At 46.1% G+C, this 27,498-nt stretch overlaps 1 protein-coding gene across 8 annotated transcripts; it reads right to left on the reverse strand.

Annotated features, from left to right (window-relative positions):
- CCDC92 (coiled-coil domain containing 92) lies at positions 1-27,498 on the reverse strand. Of its 8 annotated transcripts, none has more exons than XM_075568370.1 (5): positions 27,207-27,498; positions 24,018-24,090; positions 13,081-13,283; positions 12,234-12,275; positions 1-1,347 (listed from the first exon to the last, which is right to left on the reverse strand). In XM_075568370.1, the coding sequence occupies exons 3-5, from the start codon at positions 13,208-13,210 to the stop codon at positions 572-574; spliced, it is 948 nt and encodes a 315-aa protein (XP_075424485.1). In that variant the 5' UTR covers positions 13,211-13,283; positions 24,018-24,090; positions 27,207-27,498; the 3' UTR covers positions 1-571. The 8 variants fall into 8 exon arrangements, with proteins under 8 accessions (XP_075424485.1, XP_075424482.1, XP_075424484.1 ...); XM_075568367.1 differs by having other exon boundaries at positions 27,183-27,498; XM_075568369.1 differs by having other exon boundaries at positions 13,081-13,227; positions 27,255-27,497.

Here is a 27,498-nt window from a genome sequence, read left to right on the forward strand (position 1 = left end):
CTCAGTGATAAATTGTATAAAAAGATATACACACTAACACTGTCTCAGTAAGAGTACAGTTGTCTTATTAAGTCCATCAAACATATACATATATATCTGCATTGTCTTCAGTGCTGCCAGAGAAAAAGGCTTTGTTTATAAGTTATACAGAGTGTGTAACAGAGAGACACAGAGTAACAGGAGCATTGTTCAGTGGTAACAGCTGCATATCATTTGCTGTCGGTTCACAGTCGATCAATATTACTGTCTAAGGAGTAGTATTATTGCAGAGAGTAACGCGGGCGGCCTGTGCTTTTGTCAACGTACACAGTTATTAGTAGCAAGCAGTAAATACATCTATACTTGGCCACAACGCTTAGTAATTGAGTACTTTTGTAATTTGGGTTTCAGGCGAGCGGATATCAGGTTATCGCCAGAGAATCGGTTTACATTTGGCATGCTGGGGAATTTCAAATAATAGTATTTAAAAAAAAAAAAATCTACCTTTGTTTTTATGTCCTATGTGATCAAACAGTGCATAAAAAGCAACATACTTTTTATAGTTTTAACATTGGGTTTAGGAATATGATTTTTAAATAGTTCTGTCAGTCCCCGAGTGTTTTCTAACAACCTTGCCTCCATTGACTTGATCCACTGCTAGTGTTTCAACCTCTGGCTGGGGCAACAGTTGACTCTGGGCTGGAGTTGCATGGGGAATGCGATGTGCTACTCCGATGTGAGCCTTCTGCTTCTTCTCTTTAGCTGGGCTGCTGGAGTCGGAGCGACTCGAATGAATGGGAGGGATCACTTGCGGCCGCTCTTTCATGAGCTGCGTCTCTGCGGACTGCCGCGCTAACAGAAACGGAGTTGGGTCGGGCATGGCATCCACAGGTTCACGCAGCAGTACCTTCCTCCCGTCGGCCCCGAGTCGGTACACTTCGGCGAAGTCGGCGTTTAGGGGAGTGGAGAGACTCTTCTTCATCCTTCGCCTCGGAGTCTCGGGTAGCTTTTCTTTGGGGGGGAATGGCTTATAGCTGGAGAGCGCTGGGCTTCCAGACGGAGCAACGTCGGACGTCCCGCTCAGTAGTTTTTTCTTGGTAGCATGCAGCTGAGATGTCAGATATGCGATGGTGCTGGCTCTCTGCTCGAGTTCGCTGGACAGCATGTTGAGCTTATGGCTTTTAACCTTCAGTTCTTCCAAATACTTTTTCTCTCTCTCCTTAATTGTGTTTTCTAGCACCATTATCATTGCATTTTTCTGCTCCAACTCCTTTAGCAACTCATTGTTTTCGGTCTCTTTGTCCTTCACCTGACCTTCCAGCTCTTCACATTTTATCCTCAGTTCGTCGCTTCTCGAAATCCCGTTTCCTAGAGAAATGAAAACAGGAGAAAATGTGACATCTTTATCAACAGGCGGTGAGACTTCACCTGGCAGGCAACTCAGAATCTGGATCCGTGTTACAGAAGGTCTCGGTGCCACACAGGGAATCAAAACCATTCTAAACAGAAACCCCATATTATGCAACTAATCCTTAGAGGACAGAGATTTCTTCCTTTAAACACTTCTACATTTTTACTGATCTCTATGGAAAGCAGCATAGAAACATCATATAATGCAGAGAACAGGACCACTCTGTTGTTTCTGTTTTAAACTTAAGGATCACAAATTGCATCCTTCAAAAGGTTGAAAGAATTTGGCACGATGTTAATGTATTACCTGGATACATATCCTGCTGCCGCTTGTCATTCAATAATTAGTTGACTGCTAACCTAACACACCTGGTTGGTGAGTGATTCCCTATTTAAAACAGTGGCTTTTAACGAAACCTGAGCTTGCGTTTCCTGATCTGTGTGACTGGTTGATTTCAAGTGCTGGTTGAATTAAGTGTGGAGTTAGAAACAGAAGGAGGTTAAACAAGGTATAGTATAGTGAAGTACAGTTCATTGTTAGTACTTATAACTCCATAGTTGCAATAATGAGCAGTATTGAGACTGCCACTCAATGCACATCTTGCTGCATGTGTATGAGAAGGAGCGGCTCAGTGAGTAACGACACTGGCCGGTACTGAGTTTGAAGCAGGGGAACCTGGTTCAATTCCCAGTGTCGGCTCCTTGTGACCTTGGGCAAGTAATTTTCTCCCTGTGCTACAGGCACCAAAAACAGATTATAAGCTCATCTGGGCAGGGACTGCAAAATGTCTACGTAAAACTAGCAGCACTATACAAGAACAAAAAATGATTATGATTATGTGCACTTGGAGAAGCTGTTCCAGGGAGCAGTGTGAGCGCACGCTCTCTTTAGAGTCAGAGATTGCTAATCCGAAGAGGAAATTTGCAATATTGAGGGACATTGACAATCTTGAAAGGAGTTTAGTGCTCACTGAGCATGCCCTGGCTTGGACTAGTGGTGCAGATGGTGGCGCTGTGAACGAGGGACAGGTAAATAGCTGGGTAACAGTTAGAAGGGGAAACAGGTGGAAGAGGAAGATAGCAGGCCTGCTCTGAGCTGACCCATAGATTTGCCATATAGAGTAAAGATATTAGCGAACAATTAGTTCACTCAGGAAGAAGTTCATAGGCGGCTTGATAAAATGAAAGTAAATAAGGCATAAATCCAAGAGTTCTTAAGGAGTTAAGTTCAGTAATAGCCAAACCATTACATTTAATATTCAAGGACTCCATTTCCACAGGCTCAGTACCACAAGATTGGCGTAGAGCAGATGTGGTGCCTATATTTAAAGGGAGCTAGATCACAACCGGGGAGTTACAGACCTGTAAGCCTGACTTCAATAGTGGGGAAACTACTTTAATACGGGATAATATTCAGGAATACCTAATGGAAAACAAAATTATTAGTAATAGTCAGCAGGGATTTATGAAGGATAGGTCCTGCCAAACTAACCTTATTTGTTTCTTTGAGGAGGTAAGTAGGAATTTAGATCAGGGTAATGCAGTTGATCTGGTCTACTTAGATTTTGCCAAGGCTTTTGATACGGTTTCACACAAGAGGTTGGTGTACAAAATAAAGAAAATTGAACTCAGTACAAATATATGCACCTTGATTGAAAACTGGTTGAAGGATAGACAACAGAGGGTTGTCATAAATTGAACCTTTTCACGGTTGGACTAAAGTTGTGAGTGGAGTACGTCAGGGATCGGTACTGGGGCCCCTGCTTTTTAACTTGTTTATTAATGACCTTGAGGTTGGCATAGAGAGCAAAGTCTCCATCTTTGCTGATCACACAAAATTGTGTAAGGTAGTAGAATCAGAGCAGGATGTACTTTCTCTCCAGAAGGACTTGGAGAGACTGGAAACTTGGTCAGGTAAATGACAGATGAGGTTTAATACAGATAAATGTAAGGTTATGCATTTGGGAAACAAGAATAAACAGGCGACTTACAAATTAAATGGGGATAAATTGGGGAATCTTTGATGAAGAAGGATTTAGGAGTGCTTGTAGGCAGCAGGCTTAGCAATAGTGCCCAAAGTCATGCAGTAGCTGCAAATGCAAACAAGATCTTATCTTGCATTAAACGAGCAATGGATGGAAGGGAAGTAAACATAATTATGACCCTTTATAAAGCACTAGTAAGACCACACCTTGAATATAGAGTACAATTTTGGGCACCACTCCTTAGAAAAGACATTATGGAACTAGAGAGAGTGCAGAGAAGAGCCACCAAATTAATAAAGGGGATGGACAATCTAACTTATGAGGAAAGGCTAGCTAAATTAGATTTATTTACATTAGAAAAGAGGCGTCTAAGAGCGGATATGATAACTATATACAAATATATTCGGCGACACTACAAGAAGCTTTCAAAGGAACTATTCATCCCAAGGGCAGTACAAAAGACACAGGGTCATCCCTTAAGGTTGGAGGAAAGAAGATTTCACCAGCAACAAAGGAAAGGGTTCTTTACAGTAAGGGCAGTTACAATGTGGAATTCATTACCCATGGAGACTGTGATGGCAGATACAATAGATTTGTTTAAAAAAAAAAAAGGATGGACATCTTTTTAGATGGGAAAGGTATACAGGGATATACCAAATAAGTAAACATGGGAAGGATGTTGATCCAGGGAGTAATCTGATTGCAAATTCTTGGAGTCAGGAAGGAATTTATTTTTCCCCTTATAAGATATCATTGGATGATATGACTCTGGGTTTTTTGTTTGCTTCCTCTGTTCTCCAATGCAACTACAACACACATCACTGCGATATGCTCAAAGAACTAGATTGGTCATCACTAGAGTCTAGGCGCAAAGTTCACCTTTCCTGTCTTACCTTTAAATTCTTCATGGGCAAGCTACCCAGCTATCTGAACAAGCTCCTCACCCCTACCACTTGCAGCACATATCACCTGAGATCAGACTCCAAAAGACTGTTCATGGTCCCAAGGCTCAACAAAGTATCCGGCCGTTCCTCCTTCTCCTACCATGCACCCCAAAACTGGAACAACCTACCAGAGACTCTCACATCCACCACCAGTTTAAGTTCTTTCAAATCTAAGGCTGTCTCACACTTTAATCTGGTCTGTAACTGTTTCATACACCCATCTACTATATATTTCTGAAAGCATTGTATGTATGTATGTTTCACTGTGTTCCCTGTCCCTAGCGGCAATCTCATTGGTCCCTTGGCCCGCCCGCCCGCCCCCGCCCTCACACCTCTCATTGGCCTCACACACTCACACCACCCCCTTGGCCCGCCCCCCACACCTCTCATTGGCCTGAGGCAGAGTGACGGGCCAAAGGTCCAAAAAAACACACACACACACCTCTCTCTCTGTCCTCTCCCCCCCCCCATCACACTCACCTCCCCCCCTCCCCGGTGCTCCACTCACCTCCCCGCCTCCGCTCCACTCACCTCCACCCCGCTCCACCCCGCTCCACTCCCTCCCCACTCACCTCCCTCCCCACTCACCTCCCGCTCCACTCACCTCCCTCCCAGGCGCGGGGACAGGCAGTGGGCAGGGCAGCCTGCCACTGCCACGCGGCACCTAAGATGGCGGCGGACGGAAGGACCCCCTTCCTCCCTCGCGGACTAAGTAACATGGCGGCGGCCGAAAGGAGAGGTGACGTGTGTGTGTGTGTCACTGTGTGTGTGTGACACTGTGTGTGTGTGTGACACTTTGTGTGTGTGTGACACTGTGTGTGACACTTTGTGTGTGTGTGGGACACAGTGTGTGTGCCCCCCCTCCTGTCCACTCTCCTCCCCCTCCTGTCCACTCTCCTCCCCCTCCTGTCCACTGTCCCCCCCCTCCTGTCCACGGTCCCCCCCCTCCTGTCCACTGTCCTCCCCCTCCTGTCCACTGTCCTCCCCCTCCTGTCCACTCTCCTCCCCCTCCTGTCCACTCTCCTCCCCCTCCTGTCCACTCTCCTCCCCCTCCTGTCCACTCTCCTCCCCCTCCTGTCCACTCTCCCCCCCCTCCTGTCCACTGTCCCCCCCTTCCTGTCCACTGTCCCCCCCCCTCTGTCCACTGTCCCCCCCCTCTGTCCACTGTCCCCCCCCCTCCTGTCCACTGCCCCACCCCCTCCTGTCCACTGTCCCCCCCCCTCCTGTCCACTGTCCCCCCCCTCCTGTCCACTGTCCCCCCCCACTCCTGTCCACTGTCCCCCCCCTCCTGTCCACCGTCCCCCCCCTCCTTTCCACCGCCCCCCCCCATGTCCACTGCCCCCCCTCCTGTCCACTGTCCCCCTCCTGTCCACTGTCCCCTCCTGTCCACTGTCCCCGTCCCTCCCCTCCTCCTGTCCACTGTCCCTCCCCCCACCTTTTCCTAGCGGCAAATTTAACTCACGGGCAACGCCGGGTCTCTCAGCTAGTAATATATATTTTCTTTAACTATGCACGCAATGTCTTGTATATAATGTATACCCTGTTCATTTATGTAACTGTACTTGTAACCATGTATTATTTGTTTTACTCTGTGCCCAGGACATACTTGAAAACGAGAGGTAACTCTCAATGTATTACTTCCTGGTAAAATATTTTATAAATAAAAAAAGCTGTGTGTGCTGAGCACGCGCATAGTAAGTGAAACTTCTTTGACTTTTGTCACAGAAATTGTATTTGTGTTGGTGTTGGTGATGTTTTAATTAAAAATCAAAATACAATCTCAATGACAAAATGCAAATAAATTTGACTTAGAATGCGCGTGCTCGGCACACATCCCCTGTATTAGCTATTTGCACTAAGTGTGAATTCCGCGTGTGACTGTGCGTGTGACTGTGCATGTGACTGAGAGTGTGCGTGTGACTGAGAGTGTGCGTGTGACTGAGAGTGTGCGTGTGACTGAGAGTGTGCGTGTGACTGAGAGTGTGCGTGTGTGACTGAGAGTGTGCGCGTGTGACTGAGAGTGTGCGCGTGTGACTGAGAGAGTGCGCGTGTGACTGAGAGTGTGCGTGACTGAGAGTGTGCGTGACTGAGAGTGTGCGTGTGACTGAGAGTGTGCGTGTGACTGAGAGTGTGCGCGTGTGACTGAGAGTGTGCGCGTGTGACTGAGAGTGTGCGCGTGTGACTGAGAGTGTGCGCGTGTGACTGAGAGAGTGCGCGTGTGACTGAGAGAGTGCGCGTGTGACAGAGTGCGCGTGTGACAGAGTGCGCGTGTGACAGAGTGCGCGTGTGACAGAGTGCGCGTGTGACAGAGTGCGCGTGTGACAGAGTGCGCGTGTGACAGAGTGCGCGTGTGACAGAGTGCGCGTGTGACTGAGAGTGCGCGTGTGACTGAGAGTGCGCGTGACTGAGAGTGCGCGTGTGACAGAGTGTGCGCGTGTGACAGAGTGTGCGCGTGTGACAGAGTGCGCGTGTGACAGAGTGCGCGTGTGACAGAGTGCGCGTGTGACTGAGAGTGCGCGTGTGACTGAGAGTGCGCGTGACTGAGAGTGCGCGTGTGACAGAGTGTGCGCGTGTGACAGAGTGTGCGCGTGTGACAGAGTGCGCGTGTGACAGAGTGCGCGTGTGACAGAGTGTGCGTGTGACAGAGTGTGCGTGTGACAGAGTGTGCGTGTGACAGAGTGTGCGTGTGACTGAGAGTGTGCGTGTGACTGAGAGTGTGCGTGTGACTGTGCGTGTGACTATGCGTGTGCGTGTGACTGTGCGTGTGACTATGCGTGTGACTATGCGTGTGCGTGTGACTGTACGTGTGCGTCTGACTGTGAGTGTGACTGAGTGCGTCTGACTGTGAGTGTGACTGAGTGTGAGTGTGACTGAGTGTACGTGTGACTGTGAGTGTGCGTGTGAGTGTGACTAAGTGTGCGTGTGACTGTGTGTGTGTGGGGGTCGTGGGGGTCAGTGTGTGGGGGTCTGGGGGGGTCAGTCAGTGTGTGTGGGGCTCTGGGGGGGTCAGTGTGTGTGGGGGTCTGGGGGGGTCAGGCAGTGTGTGTGGGGGTCTGGGGGGGTCAGGCAGTGTGTGTGGGGGTCTGGGGGGTCAGGCAGTGTGTGTGGGGGTCTGTCAGTGTGTGTGGGGGTCTGGGGGGTTCAGTCAGTGTGTGTGGGGGTCAGTCAGTGTGTGTGGGTCTCTGGGGGGGTCAGTCAGTGTGTGGGGGTCTGGGGTGGTCAGTCAGTGTGTTTGGGGGTCTGGGGGGGTCAGTCAGTGTGTGTGGGGGTCTGGGGGGGTCAGGCAGTGTGTGTGGGGGTCTGTCAGTGTGTGTGGGGGTCTGGGGGGTTCAGTCAGTGTGTGTGGGGGTCTGGGGGGTTCAGTCAGTGTGTGTGGGGGTCTGGGGGGTTCAGTCAGTGTGTGTGGGGGTCTGGGGGGTTAGTCAGTGTGTGTGGGGGTCTGGGGGGGTCAGTCAGTGTGTGTGGGGGTCTGGGGGGGTCAGTCAGTGTGTGTGGGGGTCTGGGGGGGTCAGTCAATGTGTGTGGGGGTCTGGGGGGGTCAGTCAGTGTGTGTGGGGGTCTGGGGGGTTCAGTCAGTGTGTGTGGGTCTCTGGGGGGTCAGTCAGTGTGTGTGGGGGTCTGGGGTGGTCAGTCAGTGTGTTTGGTGGTCTGGGGGGTCAGTCAGTATGTGTGGGGGTCTGGGGGGGTCAGTCAGTGTGTGTGGGGGTCTGGGGGGGTCAGTCAGTGTGTGTGGGGGTCTGGGGGGGGTCAGTCAGTGTGTGTGGGGGTCTGGGGGGGTCAGTCAGTGTGTGTGGAGGTCTGAGGGGATCTGTCAGTGTGTGGGGGGGTCCGGGGGGGGTCAGTCAGTATGTGGGGGGGTCCGTCAGTGTGTGGGGGGTCCGGGGGGGTCCGTCAATGTGTGGGGGGTCTGGGGGGGGGGGGTCCGCGCGGGTTGCGCCCGGGTTTTTGTAACACCGCTTCCTGGGGGGCCCGCAAACGCCCGCGTCACTGGAGGGCTGAATGGCGCCGCTGCCAGCCGCTTCTGCGCATGCGCGGCATGGCAGCGGTAGTGGAAGTTAGGCGGGCACATGTGTGGGCTGGGAGGGAGGTCCCATTCGGGTTAGGAAAGGGGGGGGGGGCTGTCCCGGTCGGGCGGTCTCTGCTGTCCCGGTCGGGCGGTCTCTGCTGTCCCGGTCAGGCGGTCTCTGCTGTCCCGGGCAGCAGACGGGGAACGGCAACACATGTTTACAGCCGTGGCAGCGGGCGGGGAACGGCGCCGCTGCCAACCGCTTCTGCGCATGCGTGGCTTTCCTCCAGTCCCCATGATTACTGAGCATGCGCGGCTTGGCAGCGGATGTGCGGGGGGAATGGCGGCCGTTAGGAGCGGCGCCGGCGGCTATCGCCGCCGCCGCCGCATATGTCATTAGCCATGTGGGGGGAGCAGCGCCCGTTAGGAGCGGCGCCGGCGGCTATCGCCGCCGCCGCCGCATCTGATTTGTGGAGCGGGTGTGATGTCAGTGTTGGGGTCGGGCTGAGCCAGAACACAGCCCGGCCTCAACTGCCAGCACTGACGTCACATCCGTTTCATTTCTGTCTCCACAATCCATTTTTGCCCCATCACGAATGAGGTGCCACTAAGGAAGTTTCACTTCAATAAATAAATACTGTAAGTACAAATATAGGATAAAGTATCTGTCGTCTAAATTTAGCATAGGTTGAACTTGATGGACGCATTTCTTTTTCCAACCTCATCTACTATGTAACTATGTAACTGTGTAATAATAGTGGGTGAAGGAATACAAATTAATTTAGGTTAGGGGCGGCCAACTACAGTCCTCAAGGGCCACCAACAGGTCAGGTTTTAAGGATATACCTGCTTCCTTGTGCTGAAGCAAGGACTGATTGCGCCACCTTTGCTGAAACAGGGATATCCGGAAAAACTGACCTGTTGGCCACTCCTGGTTTTCGCTATCTGCACATAAAGTGGGGGTGGTTGGCAGTTTGGGACATTATGGCCCATAGAAGTAGATACTTTTGGGGTACTGGTCCCCCCTCCCAAGTCCTTCACTGCCTAACTCAGTTTTTTTTGGTTATAGATTTTAACACGAATTATAACAATTATCCCAATGATCTTTTAATGATAAAGAAAAGGAACGAGGTTGGCCGGAATATATTTGATCACTACTGACTATAATATAACTTTTACAGAGTATTTATTCACAATGTGCCTGCTTAATCCATACACAAGAAGCATTTTGAATGTGAAATATAAGTATTTTCCCCGTACTATTTTTGCTGTATGCCCTTCATAGCCCTGTTTTCCATGTGACAATGCGGTTATTCTTCGATATTAAACGTCACAAAGACATTTAACGAGCGCACATGTTCAGACACTAATGGGCCACAAAATCAATATGAGAGACATTTATTGCTCACGTGTCCAGTTTTCCCATTTTTAGATACATTGATGTATGTCAGCTAAAAAGCCAATCAATGGCCAGTGACAAGGTTACGTGCAACATTTATAACCGATATTAAAACCCACAGGGGACACAGAGGCAATCCAAAATCCAAGCGGCTGGTTTTTTTTTTTTACACAGGATTGAAGCAGGGGGTCTCCAGAGTGGAACTGTGTTAATTTCCGCTCCGGGGACCCCTGCTTCCAGAGATACAATCCTCCATAGGGGGCGCTGGTGGCCGCTCAGGTACACGCAATAGTCGCTTTTCACAGCTTCCGCGCCCTGCGGGCCAATCGGTGCAGCTTCCTGAGTGATATCATCTGGCGTGGTTCCTGCGTGACGTCATCCGGCGTGGTTCCTGCGTGACGTCATCTGGTGCGGCTTCCTGTGTAACGTCATCCGGTGCGGCTTCCTATTGGCGCGCGTGAAGCAGAAGCTTTAATCTTTGTTGAGATACTGGCGCCCCCTTACGGAGGGTCTGTATCTCAGGAAGCACGAGGTCCCCAGAGCTGAGATTAAGGGGCTTCAGCTCCGGTGACCCCCTGCTTCAATCCTAGGTAAAAAAAATAAATAAAAACAGACCGCTTGGATTATTCCTTTACAATCACCGCACAATTTCAGCTACATAGTGAACATTATATGGACTTCCATGTGGCCTTATTGCCTTATTTATATACCCCTTTCTGCCAGGGGCATTTATTCATTCTGCTATTGAGCAATGTGTGTTACGAAAGAAAGACACTAATATTTACCTCCATAGCACAATTCTTAAATAATGATATATTTGGAGTGCAACAGCCTAAATAACAGGAAATAACTAATGCAGAAACCATAGAAAGGGAGCAAGAAAAATGCTTTGTCATAATCAAGTATCATGCACATAGAACCTGCAACCCTGGCGGTCAAGGGGTAACACGCTGTGAAAGCGTGGATCAATTTGCAATTAACGGCAATATAGAAATGTATTGTAACTTCATATTGGTCAAAGGAGAGGGAGCTGCTCAGTGAATAAAGACGCTGACTCTGGAAACAAAACACTGAGTGTGAAGCAGGGGAACCTGGTTCCATTCCCGGTGTCGGCCCCTTGTGACCTTGGGCAAATCACTTTATCTCCCTGTGCCCCAAGCACCAAAACCATAGATTGTAAACTCATAAGTACATAAGTAAGTACTCAGTACTCAACAGGGACTGTGTCTGTAACATTACTATGGTCCTGGTTGTAGGCCTGGGATGCGTGTCCTCCCCAAGTTCCCACGCGCGCTCTAGTACTGAGTTTCGTGCTGAGTAGCGCGTTAGAAAAAAAATCAAATAAATAAAAGGATTCAAATCTTTAAAGGTGCAATCCCGCATAAATCGGCCAGTTGAATGGGGGAAGTGTTTGTCAATCAAGTGTTTTCTTTCCCCTTATCCCACCCCGTCCTTATCAGAAACCCAATAAAGATAAGGGGTGGGGGGACCCTGGCTGTACAAGCGCTCGCTGATCACACAGTGACATCACACACAGGGAGCAGCCAGCGGAAAACACACCCCTCCCAAGTCTCCCTTTCACAAATACATTAAATATACTTCTAGGTATCAGATTTGGGTAAAAAAAAAAAAAAAGTGTCAATCGCCCAGATAAGACCCCGTTATGTCGCTGGAATTAGTTCACTTCGGTCCTAAGAGGCGTTGCCCCTTTAATTGAACTAAAAAAATCTGAGTCACATAAAACTCGTCAAAATTGATAGCTAAAAGGATCCAAGGAATTTAAGACAAGGTCCTTGATAGGACAAAAAGTACAAAGGGATCAGTGTGTCTGGATATTTGGAACGTCCACTGGCACACTGCACAGAGGCGCACTGTACGGAGGCACACTGTACAGAGGCACACTGTACAGAGGCACTGTATGTACCTTTGTTCTCATCCACTAATACTGCTCCCTTGTCACCTTCGCGTATCAGGTTCAAACTCGCAGAATACATGTCTGGCCGAGCTCTCAGAATCATTTCTCCTGGCTCAATTAGTCCCTGCTTCAGCACAGGTGGCTCCATCAGTCCCTGCATCAGCACAGGTCAAAGACTGAGCCACATGTGCTGAAGCTGGGATATCCTGAAAACCTGACCTGTTGGGGGGGTCTTAAGGTCTGAGTTGAGCGCCCCTGATTTCGATGATAAAATTGCCCATCATGCGGCTGTATTTTTTATGCACTTATTGTACTGTATTCCTATTTCTCTGGTTTTGTGAAGAGCCGAGTATGTTGTTGGCGCTATACAAATACGCCTGCTAGCCCTGAATTGGTGATTTAAGGCTGATTGTTGCTTGAAGAACATTGCTTTGCAGCAATTAAACATGGTACCCAGACAAGCTGCAAATCGCCTATTTTCCTAGATATATCCTCTGCATTGTAATTTGCTGTAGAACATTCTGGCAAGGAAGGTGGAATGCCAAGTCCCATTCAGGTAAGGGGTTACTTTAATGGCCAGAAAGCCATTTCTTACCTGTTTTGTCAGAACTTTTAAGAGTCAGTTCATAGGTCAAATCTGGAGGGGGAAAAAGGAACACACAAATGTTGATGACTAAATATATTTCTTGGTTATTTATTATTTACAGTACTGTATATTTACAGTTCAGGAATGAAACAACATACATCCAAAGCATTAAACCATTACCTTATACATTTTGAAAACATGTTACCAAATACAATTATTTTGCAGATTATATGTACACAAAAATAATACGTGTGTGGTTAATAACACAGCAATACAATGAAGGCCGTTGATAGGAAACCCATACGTAGTTGAGTAAAGACGATACATCGAATACTGAAGTGAGGACTTTGGTAAACCGATCTCTCAGAGGGAAAAAGCTGCATCTTGTGCATCAAAGAGGGAAAGAAATTCCTCAGCTCAATTAATTTTTTTTGGTGCCATTTTTCACCATAGTTTTGTAGACGGATAAAGAGACCCCTTAGGTCAGGAACGCTCAACTCCAGTCCTCAATCCCCCCCCCCCCCTTTAGGCCAGGTTTTCAAAGACTGAGCCTCTGATTCAGCTACCTGTGCTGAAGCAGGGATATCCTGAAAACCTGACCTGGTGGGGGTGGGGCGGCCTTGAGGACTGGAGTTGAGCACCCCTGCCTTAGGACTTTTAACTCATTTTCATTGCTCTGGTACATAAAACCCAACATGCTGTTAAGCTTCCGCCATAGAAAATGAGCCGGAACCCAACAGATTTTGCAGTCCCACTTACCGTAGGATGCAAGGACCTGTGGGAGAAGCTGCATCATGAACTTATATTTATCTATGTGATCTAATGTTGCCTATTGCACTGGTCAGTGCAGTATTACCTGTGCAGTGCTGCTGTAGTCGTCGGATCTCGGCGTGCAAACCTTTCAGTGTGCTGGCGTGCTCCTGCTGCAGGAACAGCAGGTTCTTCTGGGCACTGTGCAGCTGGTTCTCCAGGTTAGAAGTGGCCATGCTGATACCCACTCAGTCTGTCGGAAGATAGCAAGGAATTCGATTGGCCATGGTAACACAGCGAGAAGTCACACTGTCGCACAAGCCAAGGAGAATGTATGTATTAGGAGTAGTTTTAGTAATTAAAACCAAAAGGAAAAAGTACTACAATTGTATCATCTTAAGGGAAAAAGAGATATAATGACAGTTATTTCAGGTTGGTTCACTGCAACCACAACATGTGACTGTTCAGCTGTGACATCACTACTAGTCACTGTGACACAGGCCAACAGATACAATGTATCTGACACTATACGATGTTGCATATTACAGTATATGTCAGCGTTGTCCCTTCTTTATATAGATACTAGATCAGTGATTTTCAACTGTGGTTCCGCGGGCACCCCTCAGAGAGAGAGAGAGGGGGGAGCGCAAGATGGGGAGAGAGGGGGGAGCGCAAGATGGGAAGAGAGGGGGGAGCGAGAAAGGGGAGCATAAGAGAGGAAGAGAGAGGGGGAGCAACAGAGAGGAAGAGAGAGTGGGGGGAGCGCAAGAGGGGAAGAGAGAAAGGAGAGCATAAGAGGGGAAAAGAGAGCGGGGAGCGAGAGAGGGGAAGAGAGAGAGGGGGGAGCATAAGAGGGGAAGAGACAGAGGGTGGATTCCCCAGATTTTCACAATATAATTTTAGGTTTCCTTAACCAAAAAAAGGTTGAAAACCCCTTTACCACATGGCCACAGCCAGGTTTCACACGGGTTTCAGTACAAAATTACTACAGCTGAACCCCGTTATAACGCGGTGCTCGGGATCCACCCGATACGACCGCGTTATAACCGGGATCGCTGAAAAAAATTACAAATATCAGCCGCGATCAGGGAACTCCCGGAGCAGGGTGCTGGGGATCCGACACCACGGGTCAGCCATCACGCGTGTGTGTGTGTGGGTGTGTCTCCGTGTGTAGGTAGCAATAAAGCATTGAATTTTAGAGTGGAGAAAAATGGCCGCCGCAATCAGGGAACCCGGCGGCACCCCCACGCAGGGGAGCAGGGGGCCAAATTAAACCACAGGTAGAGGTGTGTGTGTGAGTGTGAGTGAGTGCCCCCGTCCACATAGCTCATTATAGTGTACATTGAATGAAAGGTTTCAATTCCTGCAATAAAACCCAGTTACTAAGCCAAATTTCATTTCAGAAATTGCTTGGGGGAACAAATGTGTTTGTTCAAAATGTTAACTCTGAAAAATGCATTTGAGGAGGCAAACAGAGGACTACCAAGCACATTAGATGCAGGAATGGTGTCTTTGAAGATATATACCTTCAGTTAACTGTAGACAGCTGGTAGAGATCAACATTGCAACCCATCAGCTGTGTATGGGGAAAACTGTCATAGACTCAAACTGCAACCAACACATTCTGCAGAAATTGTATTTAGTGGGAAATTCCTGGGCTGTGGCTGGAGCCTTTGCTTTAAACTGACAGTGCGATTAAGCTTATACATTATGCTAGAAACACAGCACATGCTCTTCTAGGCAGTAAAGAGCAAACAGAAGAGAGGACTGTGGGAGCTCTCGCATGCCAAACAGGTGGTGTGTGTGTGTGTGTGTGTGTGTGTGTCCGGACATGGCAAATCCTGGAAGTTTGCCCAAAAAAAATATATACATACATATTTTTTTTTTAAACGGGAGCCATGCTAACACCGCGTTATATGCGGATCCGCGTTGTAGCGAATAACGCTATAACAGGGTTGAGCTGTACTAATACATTTTGTTTACCTCCCCCAGCACTTTTCTTTAATACCTTACGATGTCCCCAATTCTTTCCGCCTCCCTCCTTCTCCAGCGTTCTTACTTACTCCTCACGCGCCAACTGACTTCCTCTTTCTTTCTTTGTCTGCACACGCACACACCATAAATTAATCATACACACACACACCTCAAATGGAAATAGTCTTGTCAGTCCAATTGCAATAGTGCAGAATAAATGAGTACTTCAGTATTAGTAATAAAATAGAAAAGGTATCAACTAACAATTGATATCATTGGACAAGCTTTCTTTCGAGAGTGTGCCTCTCTTCCTCAGGTCAGCAATACTGATTTACCCCATACATGCATCATATATATATATATATATATATATATATATATATATATATATATATATATATATATATATAAATAAAGTGTGTGTGTGTGAGAGAGACTGTGTGAGTGTGTGTGTGAGTGTGTGAGTGTGTGTGTGTGTGTGTGTGCGCGCGAGTGTGTGAAAGATGGTGAAAGAGAGAGAGAGAGGGAGAGGGAGTGCGAGGGAGTGTGTGTGAGAGAGAGAGAGAGAGAGAGAGAGAGAGAGTGTGTGTGTAGAGAGTTTGAGAGAGTGTGAGAGAGAGAGAGTGTGTGAGAGAGAGTGAAAGAGTGTGCGTAATAAAATACTGAGCTGTGACCATTAGAAAAGGCATGAAATCCCTAAATCCCTGGGAATTTGGGACCTAGAATAATATGCAGAACATTTCTTTTCCGCTTTCAGTTTTTGAAGCCACAAAAGGTCTTTCAGAGCCTAGACTTAATGACGACATAATGGCGGTAACACAATGCACATCATAACTCAGAGATGACTGATTCGGTACCTAATGCACATGGAGCGATTTTCCAAAAGCGTTTATAACGCGCCCATTCAGACCCCAAATCAGTTTCCAGTCATATACCACAACCGGGCTGCTGCTAACACTGCACATACACACAAGATCAATTCAATTGGCCAAAGTAGTATTATATTATTTAATTCTATTGCAAACCTGTGATACTGTGACATATTGTATCTGTTGTGATAGTATTCTGACCAATGACACAGCTTACATCTGTATGGCATATCAATTTCTCTGGCTGTCCAGTGACCAAAGCCAGAGCAGAAAATCAATTTTGCTACCATGCCCTTCCCTTTAACAGCCGGAATATAGCAGGATTCATTGTTCCCGCTACTACACTGGGGGCAACAGTTATCCCGGGTGCTGCACCGGAGGCCCCCAAACTCTAGTCGCCCCATCATTCCGTTCTCCCCAGTGCAGAAGGAGAAGAGATATTACTGCCGTGGATTGTAGCTTCTGTTCACTCCCTCAGCTGCTGATAAATACAGTATTGGCCGCTCCCCTCCTACACTGATACATACAGTACTGCCCACTCCCCTCCTGCGCTGATAAATACAGTACTGCCTTCTCCTCCCCTGTGCTGATAAATACAGTACTGCCCGCTCCTCTCCTGTGCTGATAAATACAGTACTGCCCGCTCCTCTCCTGCGCTGATACATACAGAACTGCCCGCTCCCCTCCTGTGCTGATATATACAGTACTGCCCGCTCCCCTCCTGTGCTGATAAATACAGTACTGCCCGCTCCCCTTCTGTGCTGATATATACAGTACTGCCCGCTCCTCTCCTGTGCTGATAAATACAGTACTGCCCGCTCCACTCCTGTGCTGATATATACAGTACTGCCCGCTCCTCTGCTGTGCTGATAAATACAGTACTGCCCGCTCCTCTCCTGTGCTGATAAATACAGTACTGCCCGCTCCTCTCCTGTGCTGATAAATACAGTACTGCCCGCTCCCCTCCTGTGCTGATAAATACAGTACTGCCCGCTCCTCTCCTGTGCTGATATATACAGTACTGCCCGCTCCTCTCCTGCGCTGATACATACAGTACTGCCCGCTCCTCTCCTGCGCTGATAAATATAGTACTGCCCGCTCCTCTCCTGTGCTGATAAATACAGTACTGCCCGCTCCTCTCCTGCGCTGATAAATACAGTACTGCCCGCTCCCTTCCTGTGCTGATAAATACAGTACTGCCCGCTCCTCTCCTACTCTGATACATACAGATAAGATATGGTTTTCTTATTGGCTTTACCAAAAATGACATTTCTGGCTCAAACCGCAGGTACATTTACCTTTGAGACTTCATTTTAAGTCATTTGCTGAAACTTCTACCAGTTTCGTTACAATTTCCTGTTCATTTGAAAGGGAAATAGCAAAAAACTAATCATGTGTTGACCTTAAATCTCAAACGTTTATAACTTTGATCCAAAAATGTGATGCATTTAGGGTTGTATTTCCATTCTTCTATACCAGGCATACACAATCTTCACAAGCTCAAAACCCAGATATCTTCCCCCAGGAGAGAGGTTGAGTACCTTTGATGTATCAATAAGCAGGGGAGGTATATCCTTTTCTCAATATAATTATTGGGGCACTTCTGTTATTTATCCAGTTTTAACTTCACTGCAGCTCAGGGGTGCTGAACACCAGTCCCCAATAGGTCAGGTTTTTAGGATATCTCAGCTTCAGCGCAGGTGGCTCAATCGAAGACTGAGTTTCTGAATGAGCCACCTGTACTGAAGATGGTATATCCTGAAAACCTGACCTGTTAGGGAGGGGGGGGGGGGGGGGGTGAGCATGAGGACTGGAGTTGAGCGCCCCTGCTAATAGGGGATCCTTTCCAGAATTTGGCAAGTTCAGGGGGTATGCAGCTTTTACCAATAATCTACACCTGCCATTAATATTTCTAGTATTTACTTATTTAAAGCTGGCGAATGAGTAATTGAGATAAAGGTATAACCTACATTAACCCATTCATTAATCTGTGACCATGCCAAACATATCTCCGAGGCAGCAATCCAATCATTTAATAACCCCTTTGCTGCCGGGAACAATACAGATAAGGAACTCAGACATACCTACCCGTGATAAATTGTAAACTACTGTAAACAGCTGCACAATAAACCTAACAATAACGCTTCAGCAGCAAGCTGTGTGTTTGTCATACACAGAGGATTGGTGTTTTGTCTAAAAATCTGAGATTTATCTCCAGGCAAAACAATTGCTGCCTTCTCCTTAGTACTACAACTATTCTGTGCTTTTAATGTCCCGCAAGGCTCTGTTCTGGGGCCCCTACTCTTCTCAGTGTTCATCAATGATCTTCCCACAGCTTGTAAGGGAGCCTCAATACACATGTATGCAGATGACACAATCTTATATACACACAGCCCTATTATCTCCGACCTTGAACACATACTTCAATCTGACTTTGAGACTTGAAAATTGGATTTCCCAAAACAAACTGTTTTTAAACACTGACAAGACTGTAACAATGGTATTTGGGACCAAGGCTACATTTCTAAAGCTTCCAATGACTGAGCTCCAGATCAGAACCAACGCTAACACCACCCTAACTCCTGTTACTAGTTTTAAATACCTGGGCTTATGGTTTGACTCCCATTTAACATTCAGGATGCACATTGTTACCCTGACATCCAAGACCTATGCCAAACGAGGTGTACTCTATAGGAACAAATCCTCCCTAAGTCTGCTGGTCAGAAAGTTTATCGCACAGCAGATGCTAATGCCAGTTATCCACTATGGGGACATAGTATATGGCTCAGCACTCCAAACCCACCTTAGCAAACTTGATACCCTCTACAACTCAATATGCTGTTTTGTTCTCCAATGCAACTACAACACACATCACTGCGAAATGCTCAAATAACTAGATTGGCTATCACTTGAGTCTAGGCGCAAAGTTCATCTTTCCTGTCTTGCCTTCAAATACTTTCTGGGCAAGCTACCCAGCTACCTGAACAAGCTCCTCGCCCCTACCACATGCAGCACCTATCACCTGAGATCAGACTCCAAAAGACTGCTTATGGTCCCAAGGCTCAACAAAGTATCCGGCCGCTCCTCCTTCTCTTACCGTACACCCCAAAACTGAAACAGTCTCCCGGAGACTCTCACAGCCACCCCCAGTCTAAGTTCTTTCAAAACTAAAGCTGTCTCACATTTTAATCTGGTCTGTAACTGTTCCATACGCCTGTAATATATATTATGTCTAACTGTGCATGCAATGTCTTGTATATAATGTATAACTCTGCTCACTTATGTAACTATGTATTTGTAACCATGTATTATTTGTCATCTTAACTCTGTACCGAGGACATACGTGAAAACGAGAGGTAACTCTCAATGTAATACTTCCTGATAACACGTTTTATAAATAAATACTTTGCTTATATCTTGTGAGAAATTAAATGTGTTCCTTGGTTCAGTTCAATTTATAAATATCATCTCATTCTGTTTATCTGTTTGACTAATGAGGTAATCGGAGTTATTTAACAAATGAAGCACAAAACATACACAACTTTTTTTTTGCCATTAAACGTGACCCCCATCCTTCCGCCCTAGGTGGGACTCCCCATTTAAACGCAGCTTTCCGTGCTGACCTCCTTTTGTTTTACTTACTTTAAGATATCTATTCTTGCCCTTTCAAACACGGTTTTTATTTTTTACATCTGATACTCGGTTCAGGAGATAGAAGCGGTTGAAATATTAAGTGTCCAGGTGGTTAAAATGGAGCTCTCCCCTGAGCCCAGCGCAGTGTCAAGGTTACCGTGGTAACCTCAAATGCTTATGCTTACGAAAATCAGAATTTTTAAGAGTAGAACATTTAAAAAAAAAAATTTTAAAGAGCAGGACACGCTCAGGGGGTAAGATAGTAATTACATAGGCACATGGGGGGATTGCTGATTTAAAGAGCTTACACTCTAACTTCCCCCTTACTTTTCAGTTGAGTTACAGTAGCGCTGACACATGGTGGGATTCTCTCACAAATGGACCCGCTTCTGTTCAACCATAAAAAGCGTCGTATCATTGCACGTGCTCCCCAAATATCAGGGATGAAGTGATGGGACCAGGAAAAGCGATGTAGGGATCCAATATTAGGACAAGAAAAACCCAGATTAAAGTAAAACCTTTTCTGTGCAAACACTAAGAAACAGATATTCCAACCTTTGCAGCTGGAGTCGCCAACAACTCAATTCCAGTGCTAAAAAGTCATACAACCCATCATATAACCTGCCCCGTACAGTACGAAGGTCTGTATGTGACTTCATATAAAGTAAGGCGTACAGTACGAAGGTCTGTATGTGACTTAATATAACGTAAGGCGTACAGTACGAAGGTCTGTATGTGACTTCATATAAAGTAAGGCGTACAGTACGAAGGTCTGTATGTGACTTAATATAACGTAAGGCGTACAGTACGAAGGTCTGTATGTGACTTCATATAAAGTAAGGCGTACAGTACGAAGGTCTGTATGTGACTTAATATAACGTAAGGCGTACAGTACGAAGGTCTGTATGTGACTTCATATAAAGTAAGGCGTACAGTATGAAGGTCTGTATGTGACTTCATATAAAGTAAGGCGTACAGTATGAAGGTCTGTATGTGACTTCATATAACGTAAGGCGTACAGTATGAAGGTCTGTATGTGACTTCATATAACGTAAGGCGTACAGTATGAAGAAAAACAAAAAGACAAGGCGCACAACGCACATAGTGTAATACGGTTAAAATAGTGACTTTATGGTTAAAAGTAAATATATCTGCGTACATCAAGTGAGAATCAACAAGCAGTTGGTATATTGGTTTACCACACCAGAAGATGACACTGTGCAGCACCCTCGGATGGATCTCAGCATGCAGAGGATCAGGAAGCGTCTTATCTGTCCCTTTGCAGCATCCTCCGTTTGGGGGTAGTGTGGGTGAGTCTCTTGTGAAGAAAGGATGAGTGATCGTGGACACTGTTTATTAGCCGCCTGCTAAGTATCCCTTCCCGCTGCCAAGCACTGCTGAACTGACACGCACGCTGTGCGTTCCACGAGAAGCATCGCGGAAGCTGCGGAGCGACTCGTGACGTCATCGCCGAGCGCACAGTGAGGAAGTGGCGGCAAACGGTACAGAGATCTACGGACGCTGAATCTTGCGGCTCCACTACCATCCAGAGAGCTGTGTGCTGTGGGGCTTTCTTCACAAGAGACTCACCCACACTACCCCCAAACGGAGGATGCTGCAAAGGGACAGATAAGACGCTTCCTGATCCTCTGCATGCTGAGATCCATCCGAGGGTGCTGCACAGTGTCATCTTCTGGTGTGGTAAACCAATATACCAACTGCTTGTTGATTCTCACTTGATGTACGCAGATATATTTACTTTTAACCATAAAGTCACTATTTTAACCGTATTACACTATGTGCGTTGTGCGCCTTGTCTTTTTGTTTTTTGTCTAGTTCCTGGGGTGTCGAGCCACCCCCAAGAAAGGCTGCAGACTCACGAATAATACAAGATCCACTTTTAAGGTCCACAATATTGTTTGTTTAAGTCACGGTGCACTGTTCACTGGTTATTTACTGTTTACTAGTTATTAGCTGCGCACTGTTATTTTTCTTTTCCCTTGTACAGTATGAAGGCCTGTATGTGACTTCATATAACGTAAGGCGTACAGTATGAAGGTCTGTATGTGACTTCATACAACGTAAGGCGTACAGTATGAAGGTCTGTATGTGACTTCATATAACGTAAGGCGTACAGTATGAAGGTCTGTATGTGACTTCATATAACGTAAGGCGTACAGTATGAAGGTCTGTATGCGACTTCATATAACGTAAGGCGTACAGTATGAAGGTCTGTATGTGACTTAATATAACGTAAGGCGTACAGTATGAAGGTCTGTATGTGACTTCATATAACGTAAGGCGTACAGTATGAAGGTCTGTATGTGACTTGCATAATTTTTGATGCATCCCTAATGTTGAATGCCCATCTGATGCAATTTAACCATTTGAGTGCCCAATGAGGAAGCCGTCACATCATGGGGTCTGGCTATGTCCTGGTCTTCCCGCTGGGAGACCGCGTTCTGCGCTCATGTGATTGCGATGTGCTGGAGGCGCTGCGGCCAGTCGGGTGCTCAAGAGGTTAAATGAAAGCAGAATGACGCCTTTATTTTTAATTTATAAACTAGTACTAGTAAATACCAATTACTGTAAAATTAGTTAGAATAGCCACACTGTGAAAACAAATATACTTTGGTAACCTATATAATAAACATCCATACTGCGTCAAATATCGTTTTGGGCTCATACATAGCAAATTAATTCTGCGCCAACACTAATAACAGACTTTTTAGGATTTCCGCCATCAATTTGGCGGACGATTTCGACGCATTTTTAATTGATTTTTTTTTTAGCACAAAGAATACCATTTACATCGTTACACCCAACGCCATTTCTGTGCGCCGCAACAAATGGGGGGAGCGGGGGATTCCTTTTGACGCTGCTGGAGAAATTGGAGGAGCACCCAAGCGCAACTAAAATGGGGAGTTTCACATGCAAAACCCCACTGTTTGTGACTCCCAGTATACTAGTAATTTAGATCTATAACATGAGGATTTTCATTTGTAAATATGAAAGCTTTTATTTGTGGCCAGGCAAAAGCTGAGAGCCTGGTAAGGAAAGTAAAGCTTCTAATGCTGGGTATAATGAAACATCATTATCTATGGGATCTGTATAGCAGGGGTGTGCAAACTTCCTGGGTTGCAGCCCCCTGCCTGATTGCCGCTGTGGCACGCTCCCCCCCCCCCCACCAGGCCACAAATGACGGTTTGGGGTCACGCGACATCACGTCACACACCGAGTCATTTGACGTCACACACCGAGTCATCAGTGTCTCCATGGCAACGGGTATCAAATGAAGCCGCGTTGTCATGGAGATGAGTGGACCACAGAAGCCAGGTAAGTGAGCCACACAGCCCGCGCCCCCCAAAAAAGTATTGCGCTCCCCCCTGGGGGCGCGTCCCCTCCAGTTTGCGCACCGCTGCTCTATAGGATAGAGCAGATGTGGCCAACTCCAGTCCTCAAGGGCCATCAACAGGTCTTCAGGATATCTTCTTCGACTGAGCCACTGATTGAGCCACCTGTGCTGAAGCAGGGATATCCTGACCTGTTGGTGGCCCTTGAGGCCTGGAGTTGGCCAACCCTGGAATAGAGGGAGCAGACTGCTAACATTGGTTACATGTAGACAACAGAAGATACAGCATGGTTGAAGTAATTGAATAAGCCCAGGAGAGTAGAAGAGAGTAGGTCACAAGGGCACATGGCTAAATCATTGTTCTCTTTGTTTGCTCCATTAAATAATTGTACTGCCTAAAAGCAACGAATGACCCACTTTATTAAAATTGGCATTAAGCTTCCCGATTCTTTACATAGGATGCAATTCCTAATTACCTGAACCTTGCAGCTTTACAATAAAAATGTAATAGCGCAGAATAAAGGAGTACTTCCGTTTTAGGCGATACCTTTTTCATTTGGACTAACAATTGATATTTTAGGACAAGTTTTAGGGAGTTCTCACTCTCTTCCACGACAAGCGATGCTGATTTACAAATATATATATTTTTTAAATCAGCTGTTAAAACATTGTATCCTTCATTTAAAATTAAAGTTGAACCACAAGTATATTTTACAAGTTCTGTTGTGACAAAAATAGAATATACACACACACCCCCCTAAAATGAAAGATTAACATGTGATGTAACCGTTTGTCACATTATATGTTGTCATGCTATACCCAGAGTGAGAATGCATACTTTAATAACATTACTTTGCTGGTATCCAGCACACTGGGGAAAGCTTACACAGAACAACACAACTCCCACTGGTTTGCCTTACAAGCCAGAGAAGCATAATGAAGTCATACGGATGGGTACCACGATGCAGCATCCTTTCTAGCACAGGAGTGAAGAGCACAGATTTATGGAGATACAGATAAGGCACCACATACGTTGTTATACATCTGCATTGCGGATCATAATATCTTCAGCCCCCCATCCCTATTAAACATGTATCTGAAGCCTCCACACGTCAAAGGGTTAACATGACTGTGATATAAACATGAGAATGCATTGCAAGGGAGAAAGCTTTCATTCCCCCCCTCCCCTCAGATCTCAAGCTGCAAACAACTCACCCTGTTAGGCTCCGGTCTTCAGCCTCATGTGTAAAAGGGTCAGCTCATTGGGAAGTGTCCAGATTCTCACACTCTGTAAAGGGATGACATCCTTAGGATAAACATATACCACCTCTACCTTCTGAAAACACTGGCTCTTTGGGATCCGCTAAGTTTCCCCCACCCTATTTAAAAAGGGATCACAGCTTTAGGATGCTTCCAGGCCCCTTACCCTTTGTGATCAGTGATGGAAAACGCCCTTCATATATCCCGGGGGATTTAAATGGATCGTTTATTCTAAGGCGATGCCCTGTACAGTGATGACGAGGATGGGAGGGGTGGCAGGCAGATATGTCCCTCCCTTCAGAACCAGATCAAAGGAGAGGCTGAAAACCAGATTGCAGCTCATGCTGAGGACCAGATCTAAAAATAGACAGGCTGACCCAGTCACCCAATCCACATACCGAAATATGAAGTGGGAGTCGCAGCTAGCTCCAAATACAAAAATATACTGTGCATATAATGCCGACAGCCAAACCCAGTCACTTTAACTAGCTCCAGATTCACAATATAAAAATAATCTAATGCTAATAGCCAGCAAAAATATAAAGTTCATATAATGCCGATACCCAGACAAATAAAACAGATAGCCAAGGCGATATAATGCCGACAGCCAGACTATATATCCAGTCCCAGGTACACAATATACAGTGCAGATGCAGCAGACACACCTCTCACCAAACCTATATATGAAGGATCTACCCTATCCCTGCATTAAAAGATTTATCATTTCTCCTCTGCATGAAGGCTTATCAATCAGGAATCAGTTTAAGATTTCATAGTTTATTCTAGCGGACAGTGAAAAGCTCGCACAACATTTCATCAGATGCATAAAATACATTTTGGGGCATATTTATGGCGTGCCTATCCCTTTGATTTTATATATTATTAGGGGACTGACACGGACGATATAATTTAAACTCGGGCACAAGATTGTAGTTCAACCCCTCCCTCAGAGGGAGATACAAAGAAATCTGACGACACACACATGCCTGCCCCATAACCATATATACAATGATTAGGATCTACCACACACAAAACATATGATTATGTTCAGTATACACCGGCTTACTGACTGTCCTCAGATATAAAGATATACCAGTTCTGACAGGCATGTGCCAATGTGATGCCAAGCCCTGGGTACAGGCTTCCTATGTGCCACCATAGTAAGATACACTTCTAAACAGAAAGGCTTCCCTGATAGATAACTGCAACAATAAGAAATCAGGATCGACCCCCCATTCCCCCTCAAAGTCATCAGGCTGACATCCCTCTCAGTGCTAAGAGATCTAGCTGACATGCCCCATACTGTATACAGTATATCCTCTCCTAATACAAAGCAACACTGTATGTATGTATGTATGTATAGTTGATCAGTAGCACTCTTGAATGTAGTTAGTAAACTTGTCCTTGATGAAGGTCTCGAGGACATATATTATGGACAGCGTTTTTTAAATACATAGATATAATTGATTATAGTTGGCACTCCACTAAAAGTCGCGTTCTGTCCGGGTGCATTAACTACAAAGGCATTAGGAATAGAAGAAAGTGTTAGCAGGCACACCAGTAGACACACACAATAGATGTCACTAATATATAAAATTGTCAACCCCAAAAGAGCAAACAAAGAACAGCACTCAGTCGTAGGATGCAAAGAAAAAACCTGAATTTAAGATGGTATATAAGCACACTTAGTCCAACGTTTCGTCCAGAAAGGACCTTCCTCAGGGGAGTGCCGAATCGTTGGACTAAGTGTGCTTGTATACCATCTTAAATACAGGGTTTTTCTTTGCATCTTACGGCTGAGTGCTGTTCTTTATTTGCTCTTTTGGGGTTGACAATTTTTTACTATTGATGTCTATAGAACATGCACGGCACCATATTACTGCATTTGGAGTGCCAGCTGCATATACATATACACATATATATACATACACATACAGGCATACCCCGCATTAACATACGCAATGGGACCGGAGCATGTATGTAAAGTGAAAATGTACTTAAAATGAAGCACTACCTTTTTCCACTTATCAATGCATGTACTGTACTGCAATCGTCATATACGTGCATAACTGATGTAAATAACACATGTGTAACAGGCTCTATAGTCTCCCCACTTGCGCACAGCTTTGGTACAGGTAGGGAGCCGGTATTGCTGTTCAGGGCGTGCTGACAGGCGCATGCGTGAGCTACCGTTTGCCTATTGAGCGATATGTACTTACTTGCGAGTGTACTTAAAGTGAGTGTCCTTAAACCGGGGTATGCCTGTATATATTAGAACCACGACAGCCGGTACTCCAAAAGTTATCCACCAATAATTGTTGGTGTATGTCCCATATAATAAAGACAATTATACGATACCGTGTTCCACAAAATCAGAAGACAGAACTCTGGTAAGTCAAGAAAATCCGTAACTGTATTAAACAATGCACAAAATTCCAACGTTTCGGTCCCAACAGTGGACCTTCCTCCGGGCAGTGATATATATATATATATATATATATATATATATAGATATATAAAACAGGAAGATGAGCACACACTCATATTAGCATATAATAGCAAATGTAATAAAAACCAGACATGTAACCACTGAAAATGGGAATAGGCAGACAGTGAGTAAAACAATACAAAAATATTAAAAAGTTGGACTCGGATGTATGCTGTACAGATGAGGATATTGAATCTTAACCTTGGGGGTTAATAGAGATTCGGCTATGCATATTGTTCAGTATTGTATTGTAATACACTAGGATCAGGCGTGTGTGTATATATATATATATATATATATATATATATATATATATATATATATATATATATGTGTGTGTGTGTGTGTGTGTGTGTGTGCGCGCACGCACGCACGCACACACACACACACACACACACACACACACACACACACACACACACACACACTAATGAGTATACATACAGTATTAGTGACAGACAGACAGACATATATATATATATATATATATATATATATATATATATATAGTTAGTGACAGTCCCCCTAATGTACATACTGTATATATATATATATATATATATATATATTATTGACAGACATATATACCCCCTCCCTCCCTCCGGGCCCGGGTTCCCGCCGCCGGTGCTCACGGTGCTGTGCCGGGTCCGGGTTACCGGTGCGCGCGCTGTCTCCTGTCCCCCGGTCTCATCTCCCTGAGTTACCGGACACAATAACGCGGTGCATGATGGGAGGCCCCCCGGAGCCGGCACCTCCCGCCCGGCTGTGTGTGTGGGGCGGGTGTGTTCTCCGCTCACGGACCTCGCCCGGGGTAAGCTAGGCCCGGGGTGCGGGGTAGGATAGGCCCGGGGAAGCCGGTTCTCCCGCCGGGCACCGGTTTGGGCCAAATTCGTTGACGTTTCCCCCGGAGAGGACGCAGGCGCAGGGCTCAGGTGCAATGCGGTTACC

This window comes from Ascaphus truei, chromosome 13, assembly GCF_040206685.1.
Source record: "Ascaphus truei isolate aAscTru1 chromosome 13, aAscTru1.hap1, whole genome shotgun sequence".
In the NCBI taxonomy this organism is placed as follows: Eukaryota; Metazoa; Chordata; class Amphibia; order Anura; family Ascaphidae; genus Ascaphus; species Ascaphus truei.

Coding starts and splice junctions, on each gene's coding strand:
- CCDC92 (XM_075568370.1), bottom strand. CDS start 13,210: ATGGCCACTTCTAACCTGGAGAACCAGCTGCACAGTGCCCAGAAGAAC. Junction 12,276..13,080: donor ACTACAGCAGCACTGCACAG/GTAATACTGCAC, acceptor TTCCCCCTCCAG/ATTTGACCTATGAACTGACT. Junction 1,348..12,233: donor TAAAAGTTCTGACAAAACAG/GTAAGAAATGGC, acceptor TCATTTCTCTAG/GAAACGGGATTTCGAGAAGC.